The sequence below is a fragment of the Dendropsophus ebraccatus genome, chromosome 15 (assembly GCF_027789765.1).
Source record: "Dendropsophus ebraccatus isolate aDenEbr1 chromosome 15, aDenEbr1.pat, whole genome shotgun sequence".
NCBI classification, from domain to species: Eukaryota; Metazoa; Chordata; class Amphibia; order Anura; family Hylidae; genus Dendropsophus; species Dendropsophus ebraccatus.
The window spans coordinates 29,542,828-29,567,601 of NC_091468.1; the positions used below are offsets into that span (position 1 = coordinate 29,542,828).

At 44.8% G+C, this 24,774-nt stretch overlaps 1 protein-coding gene across 1 annotated transcript; it reads right to left on the bottom strand.

Annotated features, from left to right (window-relative positions):
• Positions 1 to 219: 219 nt before the first annotated feature.
• On the bottom strand, positions 220 to 24,495 carry AGT (angiotensinogen). The gene is made up of 5 exons (XM_069955300.1): positions 24,398 to 24,495; positions 21,215 to 22,003; positions 3,641 to 3,908; positions 3,413 to 3,563; positions 220 to 2,227 (listed from the first exon to the last, which is right to left on the bottom strand). The coding sequence occupies exons 2-5, from the start codon at positions 21,987 to 21,989 to the stop codon at positions 2,036 to 2,038; spliced, it is 1,386 nt and encodes a 461-aa protein (XP_069811401.1). The 5' UTR covers positions 21,990 to 22,003; positions 24,398 to 24,495; the 3' UTR covers positions 220 to 2,035.
• Between the last annotated feature and the right edge of the window lie 279 nt (positions 24,496 to 24,774).

Here is a 24,774-nt window from a genome sequence, read left to right on the forward strand (position 1 = left end):
TGTCCACCTACTTTTGGACCACCCTGTATATGTATATAATATATATATATATATATATATATATATATATATATATATATATATATATATATATATATATACACACACACTACCATTTAAAAGTTTGGGGTCACCCAAACAATTTTGTGTTTTCCATGAAAAGTCACACTTCACCACCATACGTTGTGAAATGAATAGAAAATAGAGTCAAGACATTGACAAGGTTAGAAATAATGATTTGTATTTGTAATAACATTGTTTTTACATCAGACTTTGCTTTTGTCAAAGAATCCACCTTTTGCAGCAATTACAGCATTGCACACCTTTTGGAATTCTAGCTATTAATCTGTTGAGGTAAGCTGGAAAAATTGCACCCCACGCTTCTAGAAGCAGCTCCCACAAGTTGGATTTGTTGGATGGGCACTTCTGGCGTACCATACGGTCAAGCTGCTCCCACAACAGCTCAATGGGGTTCAGATCTGGTGACTGCGCTGGCCACTCCATTACCTATGATAGAATACCAGCTGCTGCTTCTGCTGTAAATAGTTCTTGCACAATTTGGAGGTGTGTTTAGGGTCATTGTCCTGTTGTAGGATGAAATTGGCTCCAATCAAGCGCTGTCCACTGGGTATGGCATGGCGTTGCAAAATTGAGTGATAGCCTTCCTTATTCAGAATCCCTTTTACCCTGTACAAATCTCCCACCTTACCAGCACCAAAGCAACCCCAGACCATCACATTACCTCCACCATGCTTAACAGATGGCATCAGGCATTCTTCCAGCATCTTTTCATTTGTTCTGCGTCTCACAAACGTTCTTCTATGTGATCCAAACACCTCAAACTTGGATTCATCCGTCCACAACACTTTTTTCCAGTCTTCCTCTGTCCAATGTCTGTGTTCTTTTGCCCATCTTAATCTTTTTCTTTTATTGGCCTGTCTCAGATATGGCTTTTTCTTTGCCACTCTGCCCTGAAGCCCAAAATCCCGCAGCCGCCTCTTCACTATAGATGTTGACACTAGTGTTTTGCGGGTACTATTTAATGAAGATGCCAGTTGGGGACCTGTGAGGCGTCTGTTTCTCAAACTAGAGACTCTAATGTGCTTATCTTCTTGCTTAGTTGTGCAACGCAGCCTCCCAATTCTTTTTCTACTCTGGTTAGAGCCTGTTTGTGCTGTCCTCTGAAGGGAGTAGTACACATCGTTGTAGGAAATCTTTAATTTCTTAGCAATTTCTTGCATGGAATAGCCTTCATTTCTAAGAACAAGAATAGACTGTCGAGTTTCAGATGAAAGTTCTCTTTTTCTGGCCATTTTGAGCGTTTAATTGACCCCACAAATGTCATGCTCCAGAAACACAATCTGTTCAAAGGTCAGTTTTGTAGCTTCTGTAACGAGCTAGACTGTTTCCAGATGTGTGAACATGATTGTACAAGGGTTTTCTAATCATCAATTAGCCTTCTGAGCCAATGAGCAAACACATTGTACCATTAGAAGACTGGAGTGATAGTTGCTGGAAATGGGCCCCTATACACCTATGTAGATATTGCACCAAAAAAACAGACATTTGCAGCTAGAATAGTCATTTACCACATTAGCAATGTATAGAGTGTATTTGTTTAAAGTTAGGACTAGTTTAAAGTTATCTTCATTGAAAAGTACAGTGCTTTTCCTTCAAAAATAAGGACATTTCAATGTGACCCCAAACTTTTGAACGGTAGTGTATATGTATATATATAATATGTGTGTGTGTGTATATATATATATATATATATGTATATATATATATATATATATACACACACATATTGGGTGGAAATTATATTTTAAGAAACACATCAGGTCTTAAGTCTAAAATCAGTGTATTATAGTATATAGCATATCGCCATAATTCTTGGGAACTTCTCATTTACGAGTTTCTGAGTTTATTTTCTGACATGTACTACAGAAAAAATAGTATATATAAAGAATAGCTGCATTTTTAGCATTGGTTATATGCAAATAAGGATTTTAGACAAATTAAAAACATATTGATATTAAATAATGTTAGTTGGGTGGACTACTCTTCCCAGCAGAAGTAATGACTTTGTCGTGCCTTCACACAGAGCTAGAATGAAAGGTGAATTAAGCTTCATTTCCACTCCTTCTTTGTTCTCTGGTGGGGTATTGCTTTCTCCATTTGGATCGGTGCCACCTTCTTCCAGTTCAAAATCAATTGTGTTAATGACCTGTGAAAGGAGCAAAAGATTTTAATTAAGCAGAAAACAAGAGAAAAAACTTCCTGTACTGGACAGTTCTTGACATGGACAGAGGTGGCAGCAGAGAGCACCATGTCAGACTGTAAAGAATACACCACTTCCTGCAGGGCATACAGAAGCTGATAAGTATGGCAACAATGGAAATTTTTAAATATTAGTAAATTACAAATCTATATAACTTTATGAAACTAGTTGATTTTAAAGAAAAAATGTTTAGCCAGAGTATCCCCCTTTAAGATCCCATATGTACAAAATTGAAAATATTCCACATGAACAAGCTGGAAACAAGCAGAGAAAAGCAGGAGAGGAGGGATGGGGTCTGTCTAAGGTTACACATTGGGAAGAAAAGGGGAAGCATTGTACAGCACTGCTTCTCAATTCCAGTCCTCAGGCCTCACCAACGGGTCATGTTTTGAGGATTTCCTTAGTATTTCACAGGTGATATAATTATACATCAGGTATTATCACAGGTGTTCTTTGTATGGGAAATCCTCAAAACATGACCTGTTGGTGAGGCCTGAGGACTGGAATTGTGAAGCACTTCAACAGATCCAGTCCCATTCATTTCTATAGAGCACATACTGGTAGCAGGATTGACATCCCGCTTTGAGTATGTGCTTTAACCCCCTGTTGCCCGCAGCCCCGCCGCCGAGATCATACATTACCTACTCTGGCGACGCAGCTGCATGTCAGACTCCCATCGGTCCCGCTCAGCCAATCAGCACCACTGAGCGGGACTGGAGCCGGGAGCCTGACATGCAGCCGCGTTGCCAGAGCAGGTAATGTATGATCTCAGCCGCGGGCAACAGGGGGTTAAAGCACATACTCAAAGCGTGATGTCAATCCCGCTGCGAGTATGTGCTCTATAGAAATGAATGGGACTGGACCTGCAGCGAATCCGCAGCACGAAATCAGCTGCGGATCCGGTAGGTGTGAAGGCACCCTAACAAAGAATATCATGTTTATTATGGTCTATGCAGCCTCCGTACAAGATAAAAAATTAAATGGTCGGGGTGCCCCTTTAATAAGCCATACACTTGTTTATGAGAAGTCTTGAGGGCTATTTTTATGTGTTTAATTCTTAAAGTAAGACACCCCATATACGCCTACTATCTAACAAATTACCCCCAGTTTAACAGTTTTTGACAGAATTACCTTTCCAACCTTTATGTTAGTTTTGCTCATTTTGCTAAAGTCAGCGTTTTTTCCAAGCAGTTCTGACACATACAAACTGGGAAGAAGATCTTGTAGATTGTACGATTGTTGTATCTTTAGTCTTGGCAAGGATAAATTGATGTAAGTGTATCTACAAAAGAATTATGATTATTTGCAGTAAAGGAATGATATTTTCAGCATTTGAGCGGTAGTGTACTGTTGTCTTACCTCTTTGGTAAGCTGTTCACCCATGTTATATATGTATCCCACTTCATAGAAGACTCTATGTTATCGAGAGTGTTTCCATTTATTGGCTTCACCAAGAGCAGGAAATCATTGTCGCTTAAGGAAATTTTTATTATAAACAGATTTGCATTGTTATCTTCAGTCATCTGAAACATTCCCGATACTGATATCATGGGAACCATGATTTTCTTGTTTGGTTCGGTCCAGAAAGGTTGATGGTTTGGAAGTAAGAAAGACTTTGCCACTTTACCTGATGTAAAACAAAATAATGTGTTAGCCACTGTATTGTATTTTCATGCCATTACAATCATTGAACACTTTCAGAATTTTTATTATTTTCTATTTGACCTATACAACTACGCTTCATTGGAATATTGATATTATAGAATATTATTATTATTTATGAGACCTAGAAAGATTGCAAACTAGTTGTTTAACCCTTTGAGGACCAGGCCCAAAATGACCCAGTGGACCGCGCAAATTTTGATCTTAGTGTTTCCGTTTTTCCCTCCTCCCCTTCTAAGAGCTCCAGCACTTTCAGTTTTTTATCTACAGGCCATGTAAGGGCTTATTTGTTACAGGAATAGTTGTACTTTGTAATGGCGTCTTTCATTTTACCATAACATGTATGATGGAATTCCAAATATATTATTTATGAAGATATAAATTGGTGAAATCGCAAAAAAGAATGCAATATGGTAACGTTTGGGGGGTTCCTGTGTCTACGTAATACACTATATGGTAACAGCGACATGACACTATTATTCTATAGGTCAGCCCGAACACAACCATATGCAGGTTTACGCAGATTCTCTAATGTTATATATTTTTTTAAAATGAAATCCTTTTTTTTGGCAATTAATTATAAATAAAATGGGACTATTGTGACGCTTATAACGGTTTTATTTTTTCACCTACAGGGCTGTATGGGGTGTCATTTTTTCCGCCATGATCTCTAGTTTTTATTAATACCATATTTGTGAAGATCGGACGTTTTGATCACTTTTTATTAATTTTTTTATATATATAATGTAACATAAAATCGGTAATCCGCGCACTTTTTTCCCTCTTTTCGTGTACGCCGTTTACCGTTCGCAATGACGCTTGTTATATTTTAATAGATCGGACAATTACGCACGCTACGGTATATTATATGTTTATCTATTTATTTTTATATGTTTTATTTATATAATGCGAAAGGGGGGTGATTTCAATTTTTATTGGGGGAGGGGTTTTGGGGTAGTGTGTTAGTGTTTTTAACTTTTTTTTTTTACACATTTGAAGTCCCTTTGGGGGACTTTTACATTCACTACTTGGATTTTTACACTGATGAATGCTATGCCATAGGCATAGCATTGATCAGTGTTATCGGCGCTCTGCTCATTGAGCCTGCCTGTGCAGGCTCAGTGACCAGAGCGCCGATCGGACCGCACGGAGGCAGGTGAGAGAGCTCCGGCGGCCCGTTTTACCGATCGGGACCCCCGCAGTCACACTGCGGGGGTCCCGATCGGTAGGTGACAGGGGACTCCCCCTGTCACTTACACTTAAACGCCGCGTTTAAGGAGCTAATGCCACGCGGCAGCGCGATCGCTGCAGCGTGTCATTACCGGTGAGGTCCCGGCTGCTGATTGCAGCCGGCCCCCACCTGCTATGAAGCGCGCTCCGCTCCGGAGCGCGCTTCATAGCGTGAGAAACACCCAGGGCGTACAGTTACGCCCTAGGTCGTCTGGGGACAGACTTCCATGGCGTAACTATACGCCCTGGGTCGTCTAAGGGTTAAGGGTACAAACCCACTTGACGTATTTGCTGCGTGAATCAGTCTTAAAAATAAGCAGGCTAAACGCAGGTTGGCTTTATACGATTGTTCTGCGTTAAAATACGTAATTGCGTATTTTTGAAGCATGAAGCTTGTTGTTAGCAAAGCATCAGTTGTTAACCTGTGCGAAAAACGCATGTAGCTTCATGCTTCAAAAATACGCAATTGCGTATTTTAACACAGAACAATTGTATAAAGCCAACCTGCGTTTTGCCTGCTTATTTTTAAGACTGATTCACGCAGCAAATACGTCAAGTGGGTTTGTACCCTAAAGGGGTATTCTGGTGAAATTTATTTTCTCTCATATGAAATGGTTTCAGAAAGTAATTTAGATTTGTAAACTTTTTCTGTATAACAAATGTATATAACTTTCTGAAACCAGTTGATATGAATGAAAATTAATTTCACCGGAATACCCCTTTAGATTATGAGATGCCTACACACCCTTTTTACTACCTATATTGAAGTGTAATCAGGGCCGCCATCAGGAATTTCGGGGCCCCATACAACCAAAGTGTCTGGGCTCCCCACATTAATAAAAAAAAAAAAAATTGTGTGTTCGACCCACGCCTTGCTGGGAGGTATAATTTGGTTCAGATTAATTCTAGAGAACTGGCTCATATACCCCATTTTTCCCAGTGGCTTAAAATGTAACCTCTGTTATACAGTTATAAAATTGTAGAAACTAAATGTGAACAAGGTGCAATGTAAATGTCACCATACAGACACTTACTTGTATAGCCGTCTCTTGGGCTCTGTATGCAGTGCATTATATTCACCCCTGCAACGTACAATTTATAGCGTGTCTAGAAGCCCAGCGGGGCTCATTATGATGGAGACTAAAACTTATACAAGAGTGGGGTAGGGGTTCCCCTGTATTCAGAATGCTGTTGAGTACTAGGCAATGCCCCGTTTGGGGATATTGAATTTTGAGGGTCTGGGGGGGGGGGGGGCTGTTTGATTTGTATATGTTCACCAATATCCCCTCCCCGGTATGCTCACTAACATAGAATGTTGATAAGGCTAATATAATGAGGCTGTTCCATGTTAGTGAGCATATACAAATCACCCCCCCCCCCCCCAGGCAGACTAGTTTAGCTCACCCAAGCCAGTGATAGCGAATACATGGCGGTGAGCAGGCCTGTATTTAGAGTTCATGCTGCCCTAGGCACTTTGCACGCAGAGGCGCCCCCCCCCCCCCCCCACGTTGCTGTACATGCATGGTATATACCCTGGCACTTGGGTGCCGCTCTGCTTGATGCCCGCTGTTCTCATCAAACAGACGTGATGGAGGAAGGAAGGAGGCCGGGGACGTCTTAGTTTGGGGACTGGTTCTGTCCAGTGTTGGACTGGGGTACCTGGGGCTCACCAATATACAACCAGTGAGACACGACATGCTGACCCGCTTCTTTCCTGAATTCATCTGTATCTGTGACAAATCTCAGAACACCCTCCATTTATACAGCTCTCAGGGTATGCTGGGAGTTGTAGTCTCTGAGAGGACAACCCTTTAATAAATCACTGTGTGCAGAGTCTCCTGGTGGCTGCAATCTGTGGGTGACAACCATCAGCCCTGAGGGTCCAGCAAAACATCTGTCTACAGCCGCAGTTATCATAGGATTGTACTACTTTACTACAACTCCCAGCATATCCTGAGGGCTGCAGACTGTCAGTACATGCTGGGAGTTGTAGTGCCTGCAGCTGTTGTAGTTGGATCCTAGGTGCATCATACACTGGAGGCTTTTTAGCATATAAGAATACATAGATCTGTGGGGGCTCAGTGCAGGGAAGTGACCCCAGAACAGCACTAATAGGGGATAGAACAAAAACATCTCCCCCAATATCTTATTAGTGATGTTCTGGGGTCACTTCCCTGCACTGAGCCCCCACAGATCTATGTATTCTGATATGCCACAAAGCATCCAGTGTATGATGCACCTAGGACCCAACTACAGCAGCTGCAGGCACTACAACTCCCAGCATATCCTGAGGGCTGCAGACTGTTCTGGGAGTTGTAGTGTCTGCAGCTGTTGTAGTTGGGTCCTGGAGGTGTTGTGGGAAATCAGAATACATAGATCTGTGGGGGCTCAGTGCAGGGACGTGACCCCAGAACAGCACTAATAGGGGGGGGGAGATGTTTTTGTTCTATCCCCTATTAGTGATGTTCTGGGGTCACTTCCACACACTGAGCCCCCACAGATCTCTGTATTCTGATCTCCCACAAAGCCTCCAGTGTATAATGCACCTAGGACCCAACTACAACAGCTGCAGGCACTACAACTCCCAGCATTTACTGACAGTCTACAGCCCTCAGGATATGCTGGGAGTTGTAGTGCCTGCAGCTCTTGTAGTCGGGTCCTAGTTTAAAAGTTTGGGTTAGTGTACTGTAGTGACCGCAGGGCTGTGTCAGTACACTACCGCAAACAATACACTGACCCATTGAGACCCCACTGGTACACAGGCTCTGCACACTATAGAAGTGATTACAGTGCAGTTACTAATGACTCACAGGTGACGTCTTCTCGAATTGCTGTCGCTAACTTTTTGTTTTCTTCTCCATCTGGCGCAGCATCATGAAGACTTCTCTGACCATAACTCGTCTGCAGGCGGGCAGCTGGGGGTGACTGGGGCAGGAGGGCAGCTGGGGGTGACTGGGGAAGGGAGGCAGCTGGGGGTGACTGGGGAAGGGAGGCAGCTGGGGGGAGACTGAGGAAGGGAGGCAGCTGGGGGTGACTGGGGAAGGGAGGCAGCTGGGGGGGGACTGAGGAAGGGAGGCAGCTGGGGGGGGGGGGGACTGAGGAAGGGAGGCAGCTGGGGGGGGGACGGAGGAAGGGAGGCAGCTGGGGGGGGCTGAGGAAGGGAGGCAGCTGGGGGTGACTGGGGAAGGGAGGCAGCTGGGGGAGCCAGGGAGAGCAGCTGGGGGAAAGGGAGAGCAGCTGGGGGAAATGGAGAGCAGCTGGGGGGCAGGGGAGCAGCAGGGAGGGGCAGCTAGGGTGGCAGGGGAGAAGCTGGGGTTCAGGGGGAGAGGTTGGGGTTCAGGGGGAGCGGTAGGGAGGCAGTGGAGAAGCTGGGATTCAGGGGGAGAGGCTGGGGGCAGGGGGAGAGGCTGGGGGTCAGAGGGAGAAGCTAGGGGTCAGGGGGAGGGGCTGGGAGGCAGGGGAGCAGCTGAGAATGCAGGGGGGAGAGGCTGGGGGGGCAGGGGGAGAGGCTGGGGGGTCAGGGGACAGGCTGGGGGGGCAGGGGGACAGGCTGGGGGGTCAGGGGGAGAGGCTGGGGGGTCAGGGGGGAGAGGCTGGGGGGTCAGGGGAGAGGCTGGGGGGTCAGGGGGAGAGGCTGGGGGGTCAGGGGGGAGAGGCTGGGGGGTCAGGGGGGAGAGGCTGGGGGGTCAGGGGAGAGGCTGGGGGGTCAGGGGAGAGGCTGGGGGGTCAGGGGAGAGGCTGGGGGGTCAGGGGAGAGGCTGGGGGGTCAGGGGGAGAGGCTGAGGGTTAGGGGAAGAGGCTGGGGGGTCAGGGGAAGAGGCTGGGGGGTCAGGGGAAGAGGCTGGGGGGTCAGGGGAAGAGGCTGGGGGGTCAGGGGAAGAGGCTGGGGGGTCAGGGGAGAGGCTGGGGGGTCAGGGGAGAGGCTGGGGGGTCAGGGGAAGAGGCTGGGGGGTCAGGGGAAGAGGCTGGGGGGTCAGGGGAAGAGGCTGGGGGGTCAGGGGAAGAGGCTGGGGGGTCAGGGGAAGAGGCTGGGGGGTCAGGGGAGAGGCTGGGGGGTCAGGGGAGAGGCTGAGAATGCAGGGGGAGAGGCTGGGGTCAGGGGAGACGCTGGGGGGCAGGGGAGAGGCTGAGGGTTAGGTGGAGAGGTTGGGGGGGCAGGGGAGACGCTGGGGTCAGGGAAGATGCTGGGGGGGCAGGGGGAGAGTTTGGGGTCAGGGGAGATGCTGGGGGGCAGGGGAGATGCTGGGGGGCAGGGGAGAGGCTGAGGGTTAGGTGGAGAGGTTGGGGGGGCAGGGGAAAGGCTGAGGGTTAGGGGGAGAGGCTGGGGGGCAGGGGAGAGGCTGGGGGTTAGGGGGAGAGGCTGAGGGTTAGGGGGAGAGGCTGGGGGGGGGCAGGGGAGAGGCTGGGGGGGGCAGGGGAGAGGCTGGGGGGCAAGGTAGAGGCTGGGGGACAGGGGAGAGGCTGTGGGGTCAGGGGAGAGGCTGAGAATGCAGGGGGGAGAGGCTGAGAATGCAGGGGGGAGAGGCTGAGAATGCAGGGGGGAGAGGCTGGGGGGGGCAGGGGAGAGGCTGGGGGGGCAGGGGAGACGCTGGGGGGCAGGGGAGAGGCTGAGGGTTAGTGAGAGAGGCTGGGGGGGCAGGAGAGAGGCTGGGGGGGCAGGGGAGAGGCTGGGGGGGCAGGGGAGAGGCTGAGAATGCAGGGAGGAGAGGCTGGGGGGCAGGGGGAGAGGCTGAGGGTTAGGTGGAGAGGCTGAGGAATCAGGGGAAACGCTGGGGGGCAGGGGAGAGGCTGGGGGGGCAGGGGGAGAGGCTGGGGGGCAGGGGGAGAGGCTGAGGGTTAGGGGAGAGGCTGGGGGGTCAGGGGAGAGGCTGGGGGTCAGGGGAGAGGCTGGGGGGTCAGGGGAGAGGCGGGAAACACTCAAGTTTTTGGCTGCAGGAAGCCAATATGCAGCAGCCAATTGGGGTACAACTTTACTCTCCATTTATTTATTTATTTATTTTATTTGTTGCGTAAATAGAAAAAAAAGGAACTTACTAACTATTCTTTAGGCTATGTTCACACAACATATATTTGCAATTAATCACGGCGGTTGTTCCAAATTGCAACACCGGCCCTGATTAATTGAAAATATACACTACCGTTCAAAAGTTTGGGGTCACCCAAACAATCTTGTGTTTTCCATGAAAAGTCACACTTATTCACCACCATACGTTGTGAAATGAATAGAAAATAGAGTCAAGACATTGACAAGGTTAGAAATAATGATTTGTATAACATTGTTTTTACATCAAACTTTGCTTTCGTCAAAGAATCCACCTTTTGCAGCAATCCCAGCATTGCACACCTTTGGCATTCTAGCTATTAATCTGTTGAGGTAAGCTGGAGAAATTGCACCCCACGCTTCTAGAAGCAGCTCCCACAAGTTGGGTTGGTTGGATGGGCACTTCTGGGGTACCATACGGTCAAGCTGCTCCCACAACAGCTCAATGGGGTTCAGATCTGGTGACTGCGCTGGCCACTCCATTACCGATAGAATACCAGCTGCCTGCTTCTGCTGTAAATAGTTCTTGCACAATTTGGAGGTGTGTTTAGGGTCATTGTCCTGTTGTAGGATGAAATTTGCTCCAATCAAGCGCTGTCCACTGGGTATGGCATGGCGTTGCAAAATTGAGTGATAGCCTTCCTTATTCAGAATCCCTTTTACCCTGTACAAATCTCCCACCTTACCAGCACCAAAGCAACCCCAGACCATCACATTACCTCCCCCATGCTTAGCAGATGGCATCAGGCATTCTTCCAGCATCTTTTCATTTGTTCTGCGTCTCACAAACGTTCTTCTTTGTGATCCAAACACCTCAAACTTGGATTCATCCGTCCACAACACTTTTTTCCAGTCTTCCTCTGTCCAATGTCTGTGTTCTTTTGCCCATCTTAATCTTTTTCTTTTATTGGCCAGTCTCAGATTTGGCTTTTTCTTTGCCACTCTGCCCTGAAGCCCAAAATCCCGCAGCCGCCTCTTCACTGTAGATGTTGACACTGGTGTTTTGCGGATTTCTATACTATAGAAACCCTCAATAAAGCAACACGCGAAACGCGCGTCGGGTGTACGGTGAGGTGGACCTATATACTAAGGACATGTATGGGTAATATTTATTATTTGTTGATGGTGTCTTTATGTTTTTCTGCCATATACCCACTGTGGGGATTATTTATTTATTTATTTTCTGTATGTAATACCAACCCAGTGCCCAGTATATATGTTTGTATATGTAGGTTATTTATTTATCTCCTACCTTATGATATAGCATCTTATGCATAAGAATTTTTTGATCCACCGTTTTTATGGGGATTTGTATTAGCTCTAGCCCCCCCATTATGTACTTTTTAATAATCTTTTTTTGATATATTAATAAAAAATATTCATATTTATATTGGTCTTGCATTCCAGTTCTTTCGTTTTTAAAGTTAGGACTAGTTTAAAGTTATTTTCATTGAAAAGTACAGTGCTTTTCCTTCAAAAATAAGGACATTTCAATGTGACCCCAAACTTTTGAACGGTAGTGTACATTGCATTGTAGTCTATAGAATCCCACCCGAAATTCCCTGCGGCCGCACAAGAAATTGACATGTCAGTTTTGTGCAGCCGATCTTCATTGAAAAGCGTCTGCACAAAACTGACTGTGCAGACAATGTAAAGTGTGGCTTCGGCCACACTTTACATTGTGTGCTGTGGGTAATTCTAAAGAATGAAGTTCATTTGGCTGGTAATGCAGTACCGGCTGAGATGAACGGTCATGTCACAGAGCAGCCGGTGTCTTACGTTGTGTGAACCCAGCCTGTTTGTAAAAACTTTTGTCATAGAGATATGTCAAAAGTTTTGATTGTTCTGGGTCTGAGTGTTATTACCTGTACCACTTAAGAGAATGAGTGGGGAAAGAACAGGCTGCAGCACGGTCCATTCCCACTATGTTTTAGAAAAAGAGATTCGGGCTCATAATTCTAAGTCTATGGAGCCCAATTAATTTTTTCTTAGAAAGAGCCAGCAGAGGACACACTTTAGCGCAATCCTCCCCCCCTCGTTCTCCCGATCAGTATGGGTCTGAACACTATAAATAATAAAAAGGCACATAAGATGCCGCTCACCTACGGCGGACGAGCTCCGAGCCCGACACCGCCTTGCGCAGATTAGTAGAAACTGTCTGCAGCCCGTTCTGGAGCTCCAGATACCCAGTAGAAGAATGCAGATTGGAGATCGCTGCGGGAGGTCCCAACAAGCAGAGTGACCAGGAATATCAGGCGCTGACCGGCTGTCCGTTTGCTACTCCCCAATGGATGATAGGAAACGTAGTTCAGGATAAAAGTATTTAATAGTAGATGCATTACGCGTTTCAAGAACCTTCTCTTCATCAGATCCATAAAAAATGTACACACAGTGGGGTTTAAGTAGGTAAAATGGTGGGGAAAAAAATTTGAAGTGAGCCCTGATTGGCTCCAGTGTAAAACTATCACATGCAGTAAAACAAACAAATTCATCTTACAGCCTTCTGGCATATAGCATATATAAGCTGTTATACACATTAAAATATAAAACATGATCTAAAACATAAATAGATCAAAGATAAAAGCATTACAATCCTACAACCATTTTTAGAATTGTTACATTAAACATCACAATTGATATTGTTTCTAAATGCCAATAGTAATATAGTGCAGTGGTCTGGGGTTTGGCTTGAGAGCCAGGAGACTTGTTTTTTGATGTTTTTATGTTTTAGATCGTGTTTTATATTTTAATGTGTATAACAGCTTATATATGCTATATGCCAGAAGGCTATAAGATGAATTTGTTGTTTTACTGCATGTGATAGTTTTACACTGGAGCCAATCAGGGCTCACTTCACAAATTGGTTTTTCCACCATTTTACCTATTTAAACCCCACTGTGTGTACATTTTTTATGGATCTGATGAAGAGAAGGTTCTTGAAACGCGTAATCCATCTACTATTAAATACTTTTATCCTGAACTACGTCTCCTATCATCCATTGGGGAGTAGCAAACGGACAGCCGGTCAGCGCCTGATATTCCTGGTCACTCTGCTTGTTGGGACCTTCCACAGCGATCTCCAAACTGTTTTATAGTGATGTAAATAGTATAAGTAATGCTGGTGCTGAGTACACTGTGTGACTGCGTCCCAGAAAACCAAGCCGCTGACTCGGTATCCAAACCAATAAAAAATAAAGCAATGGAACTTTAACTCAACTTGAAGTTGCAAAAATAATGATTTATCTTGTACTTGAAACGATACAAATAAAGTCTTTCACATAAATAGAATACAAAAAGTCACCACAGTGTATAGGACGGACGCCAGATGGTCTTCGCACCACGCTCCGGTGCACGGCAAATCTCAGTCCTTTCGAGGCTCTCGCCCTCTGGGGAATGATGACGTAGACTCGTACGCTACGTTTCGAGGGAGGAGCCCTCTTTCTCAAGCGCCCTCGAGGGCTCCTCCCTCGAAACGTAGCGTACGAGTCTACGTCATCATTCCCCAGAGGGTGAGAGCCTCGAAAGGACTGAGATTTGCCGTGCACCGGAGCGTGGTGCGAAGACCATCTGGCGTCCGTCCTATACACTGTGGTGACTTTTTGTATTCTATTTATGTGAAAGACTTTATTTGTATCGTTTCAAGTACAAGATAAATCATTATTTTTGCAACTTCAAGTTGAGTTAAAGTTCCATTGCTTTATTTTTTATAGTGATGTAGTCAGTTTTTTTTTTGTTTTGTTTTTTTGCCTCTTCAGTCTCACCTAAAATTTCCTGCCAACAGAGGAATATTTTAGGCTTTTTTTAGTTTCGTTATTTTTTTTTTTTTTTTTTTGTGGAACGAGTTGAATTTTTTTAATGGCATGCAAACACTAGATAATGTGAATATAAGCCCGGAAGCTGTGCACGGGACGTACTTATACGTTGCAGCATGACAACAATCCAAAACACAAAGCCAAGTTGACCTGTCATTGGCTACAGCAGAAAACAGTGAAGGTTCTGGAGAGGCCACCTGAGTCACATGACCTCAATATTATTGAGCCACTCTGGGGGGGTTTCTCAAGCACACAACTGATGAAAGACAGCCCAGGAATTGGAGGCTTTTTCCAAGAAGAATGAGCAGCTTTACAGTCTGAGAAAATAAAGAGCCTCATCCACAACTACCACAAAAGACTTCAAGCTGTCAGTGATGTTAGAGGGCGCAATACACGGTATTAAGAACTGGGATAAGTAAACTTTTGACCAGAGTCATTTGGATATTTTTGATTGTCATTTTGATTTAAAAAGAGAAAACACAGTAGTTTGACAATAAATGCCCTAACCCAACCACTAACCATGAGTGGGGAAAAAAGTAGCTACCAGTAGGTAGAAAGCGTCCCGGAACTACTCCCAAGCAAGGATATTTATATATGGCAGAGTGGATGTGAGCCTATGTGCATACTGCAGGGGTGCTCTTCATGTGCAATTAGCAAGCATACAGCAATAAAAAAGCATAAAAGCTGAAGGCACTCACCGAATAGATTTCCGGAATAGAATTTCTGCATCTATTCCGGTGAGTGCCTTAAACTTTTGTCCTTTTCTATTGCTGAAAAAAGTTTTTATGTTATCACTCATATTCTCTAAAAGAATAAGAGGACGAAAAAGCTAAATTTCTGTCGGAGTATGCAAAAATTAAAGCACAACTGTATTTATGTATCTTTACATAACTCTTGCTATGTTTTGGTTCCTTAAACAAAAAGTGAAAATAAATCGCTGAAGGATTGAGAAACACTGAACTGTTTTACTGAAAGCTTCTCCTCTTTGCTTAGGACCTTGCTCTTCCTCTCCTCTTGTCAAGTAGCACTGTGTACAGATAGTAAAAGATACAACAATATAGCAGGGCAGAGGGCATGAATTGTGGTGAAAAAATATTTTCTTAAACTAGCTGGTTCCTTGAAAGTTTATATAGATTTGTAAATTACTTCTATTTAAAAAATCTCCAGTCTTCCAGTACTTATCAGCTGCTGTATGTCCTGCAGGATATGGTGTATTCTTTCCAGTCTGACACAGTGCCCTCTGCTTTCACTTCTGTCCATGGAGGGAGCTGTCCAGCGCAGGAGAGGTTTTTTGTGGGGATTTACTACTGCTCTGGACAGTTCCTGTCAGGGACAGAGGTGGCAGCAGAAAGCACTGTGTAAGACTGGAAAGAATACGCCACCTGCTGCAAGACATTGAAGGGGTACACCAAGCCACCTGCTGCAAGACATTGAAGGGGTACTCCAAGCCAGGGTTATTTTTAATGTATGGCAGGGGAAGGGGGTGGATATAGAAGCCGCCGGTCACTTACCTCCCCGGTTCCAGCATCGGGTCCCTGATTGCGCCAACCCGTTCTCCTGTGCCCCTGCCGCTTCCTGGTCTGAGCTGCGGCTTGAGACATGACAGCTCAGCCATTCAGAGGCCATGGCAGGACCCCGCTACGACCACTGAATAGCTAAGCTGCCTTGAGACTTCACATCTCAAGCCCCAGCTCAGACCAGGTAGCCACAGCAGAACGGGAGAACGGGGCAGTGCCATCCAGGACCCAGCGCTGGAACCAGGGAGGTAAGTGATGGGTGGCTTTTATATCCACCCCCTCCCTGGCCATACATGAAAAGTAACCCTGGCCCAGAGTACCTCTTTAAGCCACTGTCCTGTACTAGAGAATGATTTATACCAGTGCTTCTCAAACTATTTGTTCTCGGGCCTCACAAGGAGATTTATGTTGATGCTCGAGCCCCAACCAACAAACATATACTACTATGCAGCATCAGATACCGCCATATAGTATATAGTTAGTATGGTTGAAAAAAGACGTATGTCCATCAAGTTCAACCAAGGAGGGGTGGGTGAAGGGAAGGGGGAGGGATGATGGGTAGGATATATATGTATGAATTAACGTTATTTTGTTCTAAGAACTTGTTTAAGCCTGTTTTGAAGCCCTCCACTGATTTTGCTGTGACCAAATCCTGGGGTAGACTGTTCTACAGATTCCCTGTTCTCATAATAATATCATGTAATATCCCAGAGCAACCCAAATCTGCATCATAGTGCAGAAATAAATACTGTTCCACCTGTATAACCCAACATCATAGTGCACTAATACATTCTGTTCTACCTGTAAACAAGCACCAAAGTGCACCACTTCTTTGTTCATAAACCAACCCTATACTTAAGGCCCTATTCCACGGGTCGTTTAGAGGAGCAATATCGTTCGTATTCGGCCGATATCGACCGCTACGAACGATATTCGTCCCGTGGAATAGAGTGCAACGATCAGCCGACATCGTTCATGTCGGCTGATCGTTGCAGTCGCTTGTTTTTCAACATGTTGAAAAACAAGCGACTGATATAGCAGCGATCTGCTGCCGTCGCTCCGTTGAATAGGAGCGTCGGCAGCAGACGCTGCTGTATCCTATGGGCTGCCTGGACGATCAGCGATCCCCCGGGCAGCCCCCCCCCGCAGCTCCCCGCCGCCCCCTCCCGCACTCACCCGCTCGCTGCAGCCGCGTTGAATAGCGGCGGCAGCGAGCGGGGAACGAGGAGCAAACGAGCGCTAATAGCGCTCGTTTGCTCCTTCAAACGACTCGTGGAATAGGGGCATTAGGCCACTAGGCTTAAAGGGGTAGTGCGGCGGTAAAAAATTATTCACAGAATAACACACATTACAAAGTTATACAACTTTGTAATGTATGTTATGTCTGTGAATGGCCCCCTTCCCCGTGTCCCACCACCCCCACCCGTGTACCCGGAAGTGTAGTGCTTTATACATATCTGATCCGTGCCGACACGCGTCCGCCATCTTGTGCCAAACGTCATCTTCGGCCGGCCGGCCCGAACACCTTCGATCTTCCCGAGTGCCGGCCGCGTCATCAGCTGCTCAGCCGCTGATGGGGGTGGTGGGACACGGGGAAGGGGGCCATTCACAGACATACGCCGCACTACCCCTTTAAATCTAATCTGAGACTTCCTCTTCTGTATAGAAAATTTCTCAGCAGCGCCCTTCTTATCAACATGGACAGGAGTACAGTGACACCAGTATATAAATGACATAGACAGGAGCACAGCGACAGGTGTCACCAGTATATAGATAACACAGGAGTATAGTGACAGGTGACCTCAGTATATAGATAACACAAACAGGATACAGTGATAGGTGACACCAGTATATAGCTAAAACAGACAGGAGTACAGTGTCAGGTGACACCAGTAAATAGATAACACAAACAGGATACGGAGATAGGTGACACCAGTATATAGCTAACACAGACAGAGCTAATAACTGCTTGCACATATAGTATATGGTATAGGCGCATACAGTCCAATATATATATATATATATCTATATCATAAAAATCAAAGTCTGTCTGTCTGTCTGTCCTTCTGTCTGTCTGTCTGTCTGTCTGTCCTCTATAGACTTCCAAACGCCTGAACCGTTTGACCCCAAATTTGGCACACAGATACATTGGGTGCCCGGGAAGGTTATTGCGAAGGTCCCGTCCCCGCCAGATGTACAGGAGGGGAGGGGAGGGGAGGGGAAAGAGCGGCGCCCCATAGAGATGAATGGGAAAATCTCCTCACTGCAAACACAGGTGATATAATTAGCTGCAGCAGACACGGCAGTTGGAGCCTTAGCAACCAATAGGATTACTGCTTTCATTTTCACAGGGAGCAATGGTTGCTAGGGAAGCTGCCTCACAACATCCACTGTAATACCTGGTAGCCCCCCTACTCCATCTATACAGTACATGTATATACAGGACCCCCTACTCCAACTATACATTACATCTATATACAGGGCCCCCTACTCCATTTATACAGTACATGTATATACAGGACCCCCTACTCCATCTATACAGTACATGTATATACAGGGCCCCCTACTCCATCCATACAGTACATGTATACACAGGGCACAACAGGTATACCAAACTGTGACTGGGTAACACTGCCACACCAGACCTGACGAATACCGCCATACTGCGACTGGATAACACCTCCAGACCTGACCAATACCACCATACTGTGACTGGATAACACTGCCACACCAGACCTGACCAATACCGCCATACTGTGACTGGATAACACTGTCATACCAGACCTGACCAATACCGCCATACTGTGACTGGATAACACTGTCATACCAGACCTGACCAATACCGCCATACTGTGACTGGATAACACTGCCATACCAGACCTGACCAATACCGCCATACTGTGCTGGATAACACTGTCATACCAGACCTGACCAATACCGCCATACTGTGACTGGATAACACTGCCATACCAGACCTGACCAATACCGGCAAACTGACTGGGTAACACCGCCACCCCAGACCTGACCAATACCGCCATACTGTGACTGGATAACACCATCATATCAGACCTGACCAATACTGCCATACTGTGACTGGATAACACCGCTATCCCAGACCTGACCAATACCACCATACCGTGACTGGATAACACCGCCACACCAGACCTGACCAATACCACCATACTGTGACTGGATAACACCGCCATACCAGACATGACCAATACCGACACACTGTGACTGAATAACACTGCCATACGGGTAAATACAACCCTGCAGGTATACAGGACACTACAGGTATACAGGACCCCAAAACTATACACTACAGGTGCACAGGACCTCCACAAAACTATATACTACAGGTATACAGGACCCCAAACTTTACACTACAGGTATACAGGACCCCAAAACTATATACTACAGGTATACAGGACCTCCTCCAACTATATACTTCAGGTATACAGGACCTCCACCAACTATATACTACAGGTATACAGGACCCCAAACTATACACTACAGGTATACAGGACCCCAAAACTATACACTACAGGTATACAGGAACTCCACCAACTATATTCTACAGGTATATAGGACCCCAAACTATACACTACAGGTATACAGGACCTCAAAACCATACACTACAGGTATACAGGACCTACACCAACTCTATAATACAGGTATACAGCACCTTCACCAACTCTATACTACAAGTATACAGGACCCCAAATATACTACAGGTATAAAGGAACTCCACCAGCTATATACTACAGGTATATAGGACCCCAAACTATACACTATAGGTATACAGGACCTCCACCAACTCTATACTATAGTTATACAGGACCCTCAAACTATTTACTACAGGTATACAGGACCCCCGAACTATATACTACAGGTATACAAGACCTCCACCAATTATACAGTACAGGTATCCAGGACCCTCAAACTATAAACTACAGGTATACAAGACCTCCACCAACTATACATTACAGGTATACAGCACCAACTATATACTACAGGTATACAGGACCTTCACCAACTGTACACTGCAGGTATACAGGACCTCCCTCAACTATACACTACAGGTATACAGCCCCCCCAAATACACACTACAGGTATACAGGAACCCCCCAACTATACACTATAGGTATACAGCCCCCCCAACTATGCACTACAGATATGCGAGACCCCTAAAAACTATACATTGTGGGTATACAGAACCCCTCCAACTATGCACTACAGGTATACACTAATTCCACTGATTAACTCAGATGAAACAATACCTTTAGCTTGGCCTCCTGGGCACCTTAGAACAAATCTAATTAACACACTGACACTTTATACCCTGTCAGCGCCGGGTACATTTTCTAGTATATATATATATATGTGTGTGTTAGCATTGTGTTATTAAGTTTATTTATTTACATAACTAGGCTGTGATTACATATCATGAACATTATTTTGACGTCTGTTATTCTATACATTGTGTAAACTGATGGCTGTTGTTTACATAAACTTCAATTTAGTTAATGGAAAACTGTTAACTGTTAACCACTGTTTTAAAAAAAAAAAATAGCAGCCAACTTTTTTCAGTACTTTACATCGTAGTAACAGCCTTAGAGCCCATGTGGAATTTGTGGGCTCTGCAAGGATAGTTAAGATTTACCAGGCTAAAGCCACAACCACTTGTTGTCTTTTTTTTGACCGCCTAAAAGCCACTTTTTTGGATGGGCTTCCTATTGAGCCCAAATAACGGCTGTTATTTCAGAACAATAGCTGTTAGTCCACAAACAATAACTGTTGTTTTGAAATACAGCTGTTATTTGGGTTCAAAATGATGACCAGCCAAAAAAGTGTCAGTCAAAAGGCCCAAAAAAATAACAAGTGGTCATGGCCTAAAATGTAAAATGCTGTTAACGTCTTAGTGACCGCCGTTATGGCTTTCTACAGCTTTCAATAATAGGCCTTATTCTCATCTGTTTTTTTACGGCGGCATCACAATAAGTATTTGCTGTGCTCCTGCGCCGACATTGTGGGGGATCAGCAGTGAGTATGACAGCTAATCTCCTGCTGTAACTACCCAGCGCATCCTCCACTCCGGGTTGTTTAACCCATTACTTGCTGCTGTCAAATCATAACCACGGTATGTAACTGAAGGGCTGTAACTGAGCACAATATACTTACTGATTGGAAGTCCAGTGGAGTGGTCTGGCTTCTAATCCGTTTCCATGGAAATCCCGGGGGCCTTCTGAAGACCCCTGGGCCTGCTATGGATATCCTCTAGTCTATTCATTAGTGCATTGTATTGTAACAGTGATCAGCAGATGACTGGTTAATGTATACCTGTGTACACTAATGTAGATGAGTGTAAAAGTAAAATAAAATAAATTCGCTTTGCTCATTATTTTTACTGCCCAATTAATAGTATACGTTTAAATTAAAATTAAAAAAATCATATTACTTTGGGTAAAAACCTGCTGATTTTATTGTAATAATAGTCCATTGTTGTCGATAGAAGGCTGGCACACAAGATATATAGAAGTTGTATAATGGTTGCACATAGCACCTGCCATTTAAAATCTTAATAAACCTCTTGTTGCAAAATTCTATACTGAAGGTTTACTGCACATACATACAAGTCACATAAACGTCATATGTCACAACAGTAACTTACCTTTAAATTGAACATGGCTGATGTACATGAAGTTTGCCGTCCCATCAATTGAAGTTAATCCAGACTTGGTATTCACTTGCAGTTTAGAAGCTAAAAATTCATTGATTAATTTGACGGCTTTAGCAGAATCTTTTACGTCCACCGCTCTAATGTAGAAGTTATCTGCCGTAGAGAACAATCCGTGCACAAAGGTCTCTGACAGTGCGACACTTGGAGAGACGAACATGCACACTGTTCTCTGTGTATTGATGTTGGAATCTTTAGAAAAGAGATAATTGTCAATTTTTTTGAGCTTTGAGATGACTTTAAAGCCATTAACGGTAGAAGTGCAGTTTAAAGATGCCGATGGGTCTTCAAACCCTAAAAATGTTTGTAGACTTCTAGAAGTGTTCCCAGATGCTCCAAGATAAAATGACACGAATGTTCTAAAGAAATCTGTGTAGGGTATAAGGATACTGTCTGTTTTCTGGAGTTTCCACCATCCGGCAACAGCACGGAAGCTAAGGTCTTCAATGAGCGATATCAGATATTTCTCAACCGCCCCGAGATCACCTTCTTCCAGATTAGTTTGAGGTTTTATGTCGTCTTCTGCGTTGTTTTTTGACTCAATGCCCGTTGGGAAGAAGATCTTCTCAGTGCTGGGGTCTTGTGATTGGATTCTTTCACATTCACTCTTGTTATAAGTCAGTAGATTGAATGGGTGGACGTAGACACGATTGCATGTTGACAAAATAAAGAATGCGGTCAAGCACAGCATTATAAGTTGGCCGTGCATTGTTAAAACCAGATCTGGAAAATAAAATCCACAAATTTATGTCAATGAAATCAATAGATTATGTTTGCTATACTTGCTTACAAGTAAATAAATTTGGCTTCTGTTCATATCTTCATTGGACATTTAGGCTATGTTCCCACTACATATATAGACCGGCCGTTCCGTGACCCGGCCGGGTCACTGAGCGGCCGGTCTCTGCCCGAATCATCTTGATCTCCGATGATCTTTCGGCCGCAGGGTTCTGATGCGGGCGCATCAGCGCGCGCCCACATCAGAAACTCCCATAGCACACAGTGAAGCAAGACGCTCGCTCCACTGTGTGAACTGACAGGGTTTCCCACGGCCACAATTAATTGAATTGGGGCCGCAGAAAACTGACATGTCAGTTATTTGCGACCCTGTGCAGGATCCCGGCCGGAGCGCATACGATGTGTATACGCTCCGGCCCGGATCCCATAGAACAATAAGCATTGTTCACCCATATAAAGTACGGCCATTGTTGCCGATGGCAACAGCGGCTGTACTTTTACAAAGTGTAAACATAGCCTTAATTTGGAGCCTCTGTCATACATTCTACCAGATTTACATGGCCGCTTTCTTCCGGAAACAGCACTTCTCCTGTTCTCAGGTTTGATTTGGGGTTTTGTAGTTTACTTCCATTGAAGTGAAAGGAGCTAAAATGCAATACCACATACAACCCGAGGACAGGGGTAGTGCTATTTTTACAAGAAAGTAGCTGTGTTTTTTTCTAACCCTGCTTTAAAGCATTCCTGTCATTACAACAAACTTCTGATGTGTTATAGCCACACATCTGAGAATTATAGAGGTGGGGGTCTGGGTGCTGAGACCCCTGCCAGTTGCTAGAATGAAGAGGCAGAAGCGCTTAGTAGCATGCACTCGGCCCTTCATCTTTACTCTTACTGCTAAAGTAGCAATAAACAGAATTACAATAGAGCTAGTGGAACTTCCAGTAGACGTGATTGCTGGAGGTTCTATAGGCTCCATTATAATTCGGTCCACTGATACTTTAGTTGTCAGAGCAAAGATGAGGGGGGCAGAGGGTATCTTCCTCTTCATTCTAGCCATTTAGCCATTGGGTTCTCAGCACCGACCCCAATGATTTAGACCTCTGACATGTAGCTACAACATGTCAGAAGTCTGATTGGCCCTTCTGCTGCACGCTGGTGCGTATACTTGCCAGCAATGATCGGTGTCACGTGGATTGGCTTAGTTCCGGTCCTGAGGTGCCGTTCAAATCCCTTGCACGTTCACGTCACCGCTCTTCTGACCCTCTTCAGTCTGCAGGTTGATTGAAGGCCGGAAGTCACACTCTTCCATAAAGTATGCATTGGAAAGCGTGACTTCCAGCCTTCAATCGACATGAAGACAGAAGAGCGGTGATGTGAACGTGCCGCAGGACCGGATAAAAGCCTTGCCGCTGGACACCGATCGTCGCTGGTGAGTATACACGCCAGAGTGCAGCGGTGGACAGATAGAAAAAAATTTTACGGAATGCTTTTTTATATAACCTTGCCATTTTTTGCACCTGACCTGTAGTTTTTATCGGAATCAGACTTTGTGGATGGGTCATTTTATTAGCTTTTCATTCAATTTTTTTCTGATATGATATGACCAAACATCAGCAGTCCTGGCATATGGTATAATTTTTGCCGATCACCGTGCAGGATCAATAGTTTATTGTAATAATTCAGACAGTTCCGCATATGTCGATATCATTTGTTTTTTTTAAAGATGGTAAAAAGGGAGTGAGTTAAACTTTTAATAGGGAACTATTTTTGTACCATTAAAAACTATTTTTTACACTATTTAAGTCTCCTTAGGGGACTATAATAAGCAATAATTAAATTGCACATACTGATCAATGCTATGCTTCTGCACAGCATTGATCAGTCATATTGCCACTCTGCCTAAAGCAGACCAAGGCTGCCATGGAAGGTATAGTAATAGTATAGCATGATTGGCCTTGCTGACTGGTGGTGCCAGCCACCAGTCAGCAACGTCTAATGCGGTCCACCTGAGCCATCCGGCCAGGTCGGGCTAGAATGGAAAAACGGATCCAAACTGATGACACAATTTGTTTTTGCATCTGTTTTGTTTTTTATAAATTGGACCCATTAAACGGACTGTAAAAATGCAGCATGTGCAGAAGAAGTAAAAAAAAAACTAGAAAGGAATATAAACCATTAAGCAAATTGATGGGCAAAAGTTAGTTTTTTAAAGCCAAAGTTCAAACAGACCATTAAAAAAAACCTGATAATTTTGCAATCAGTTTGCTCATCAGTTTGGATCCATTCATGAATGAGAAAAAAGCAGGTGTGAACCTACCATAAAAGGTACCTAATAGAACTTTTCATATTCCTCTATACAATAATAAGATAATGACATACCTTTAGGTGAGCTGTTCTGGACTTGTTCTTGTCTCTCTTGGAATTAGGAGCAAACAGATGTTGCCTCAGATATTATATCAGCAGTTGCATAACCGCTGTTATTCATTAACTCGTGGGAGAGGGTCCCCTCTGTTCAGAATGTTCTGTGACCACTCACTGTTCTTGGTTTATTTTTCTATGACCACCTACATTGCCCACCTGGGCTTACGTACAAAAGACAGAACAAAAGTGTTTCATCATGTGTTTTATCACAGTACGACTCAAACTCTATACAAACAAGTGTGACATACTGTGTTCTCAGAAAAGCAGGAGGTTGTGCAAAAATCTGTTGCCAATTCCCTTTGTTCTGTATTAGATCCTTCTTCTAGTACATAAAA

Coding starts and splice junctions, on each gene's coding strand:
- AGT (XM_069955300.1), bottom strand. CDS start 21,989: ATGCACGGCCAACTTATAATGCTGTGCTTGACCGCATTCTTTATTTTG. Junction 3,909..21,214: donor CAGCCATGTTCAATTTAAAG/GTAAGTTACTGT, acceptor GTTTTACATCAG/GTAAAGTGGCAAAGTCTTTC. Junction 3,564..3,640: donor GTGAACAGCTTACCAAAGAG/GTAAGACAACAG, acceptor ATTCTTTTGTAG/ATACACTTACATCAATTTAT.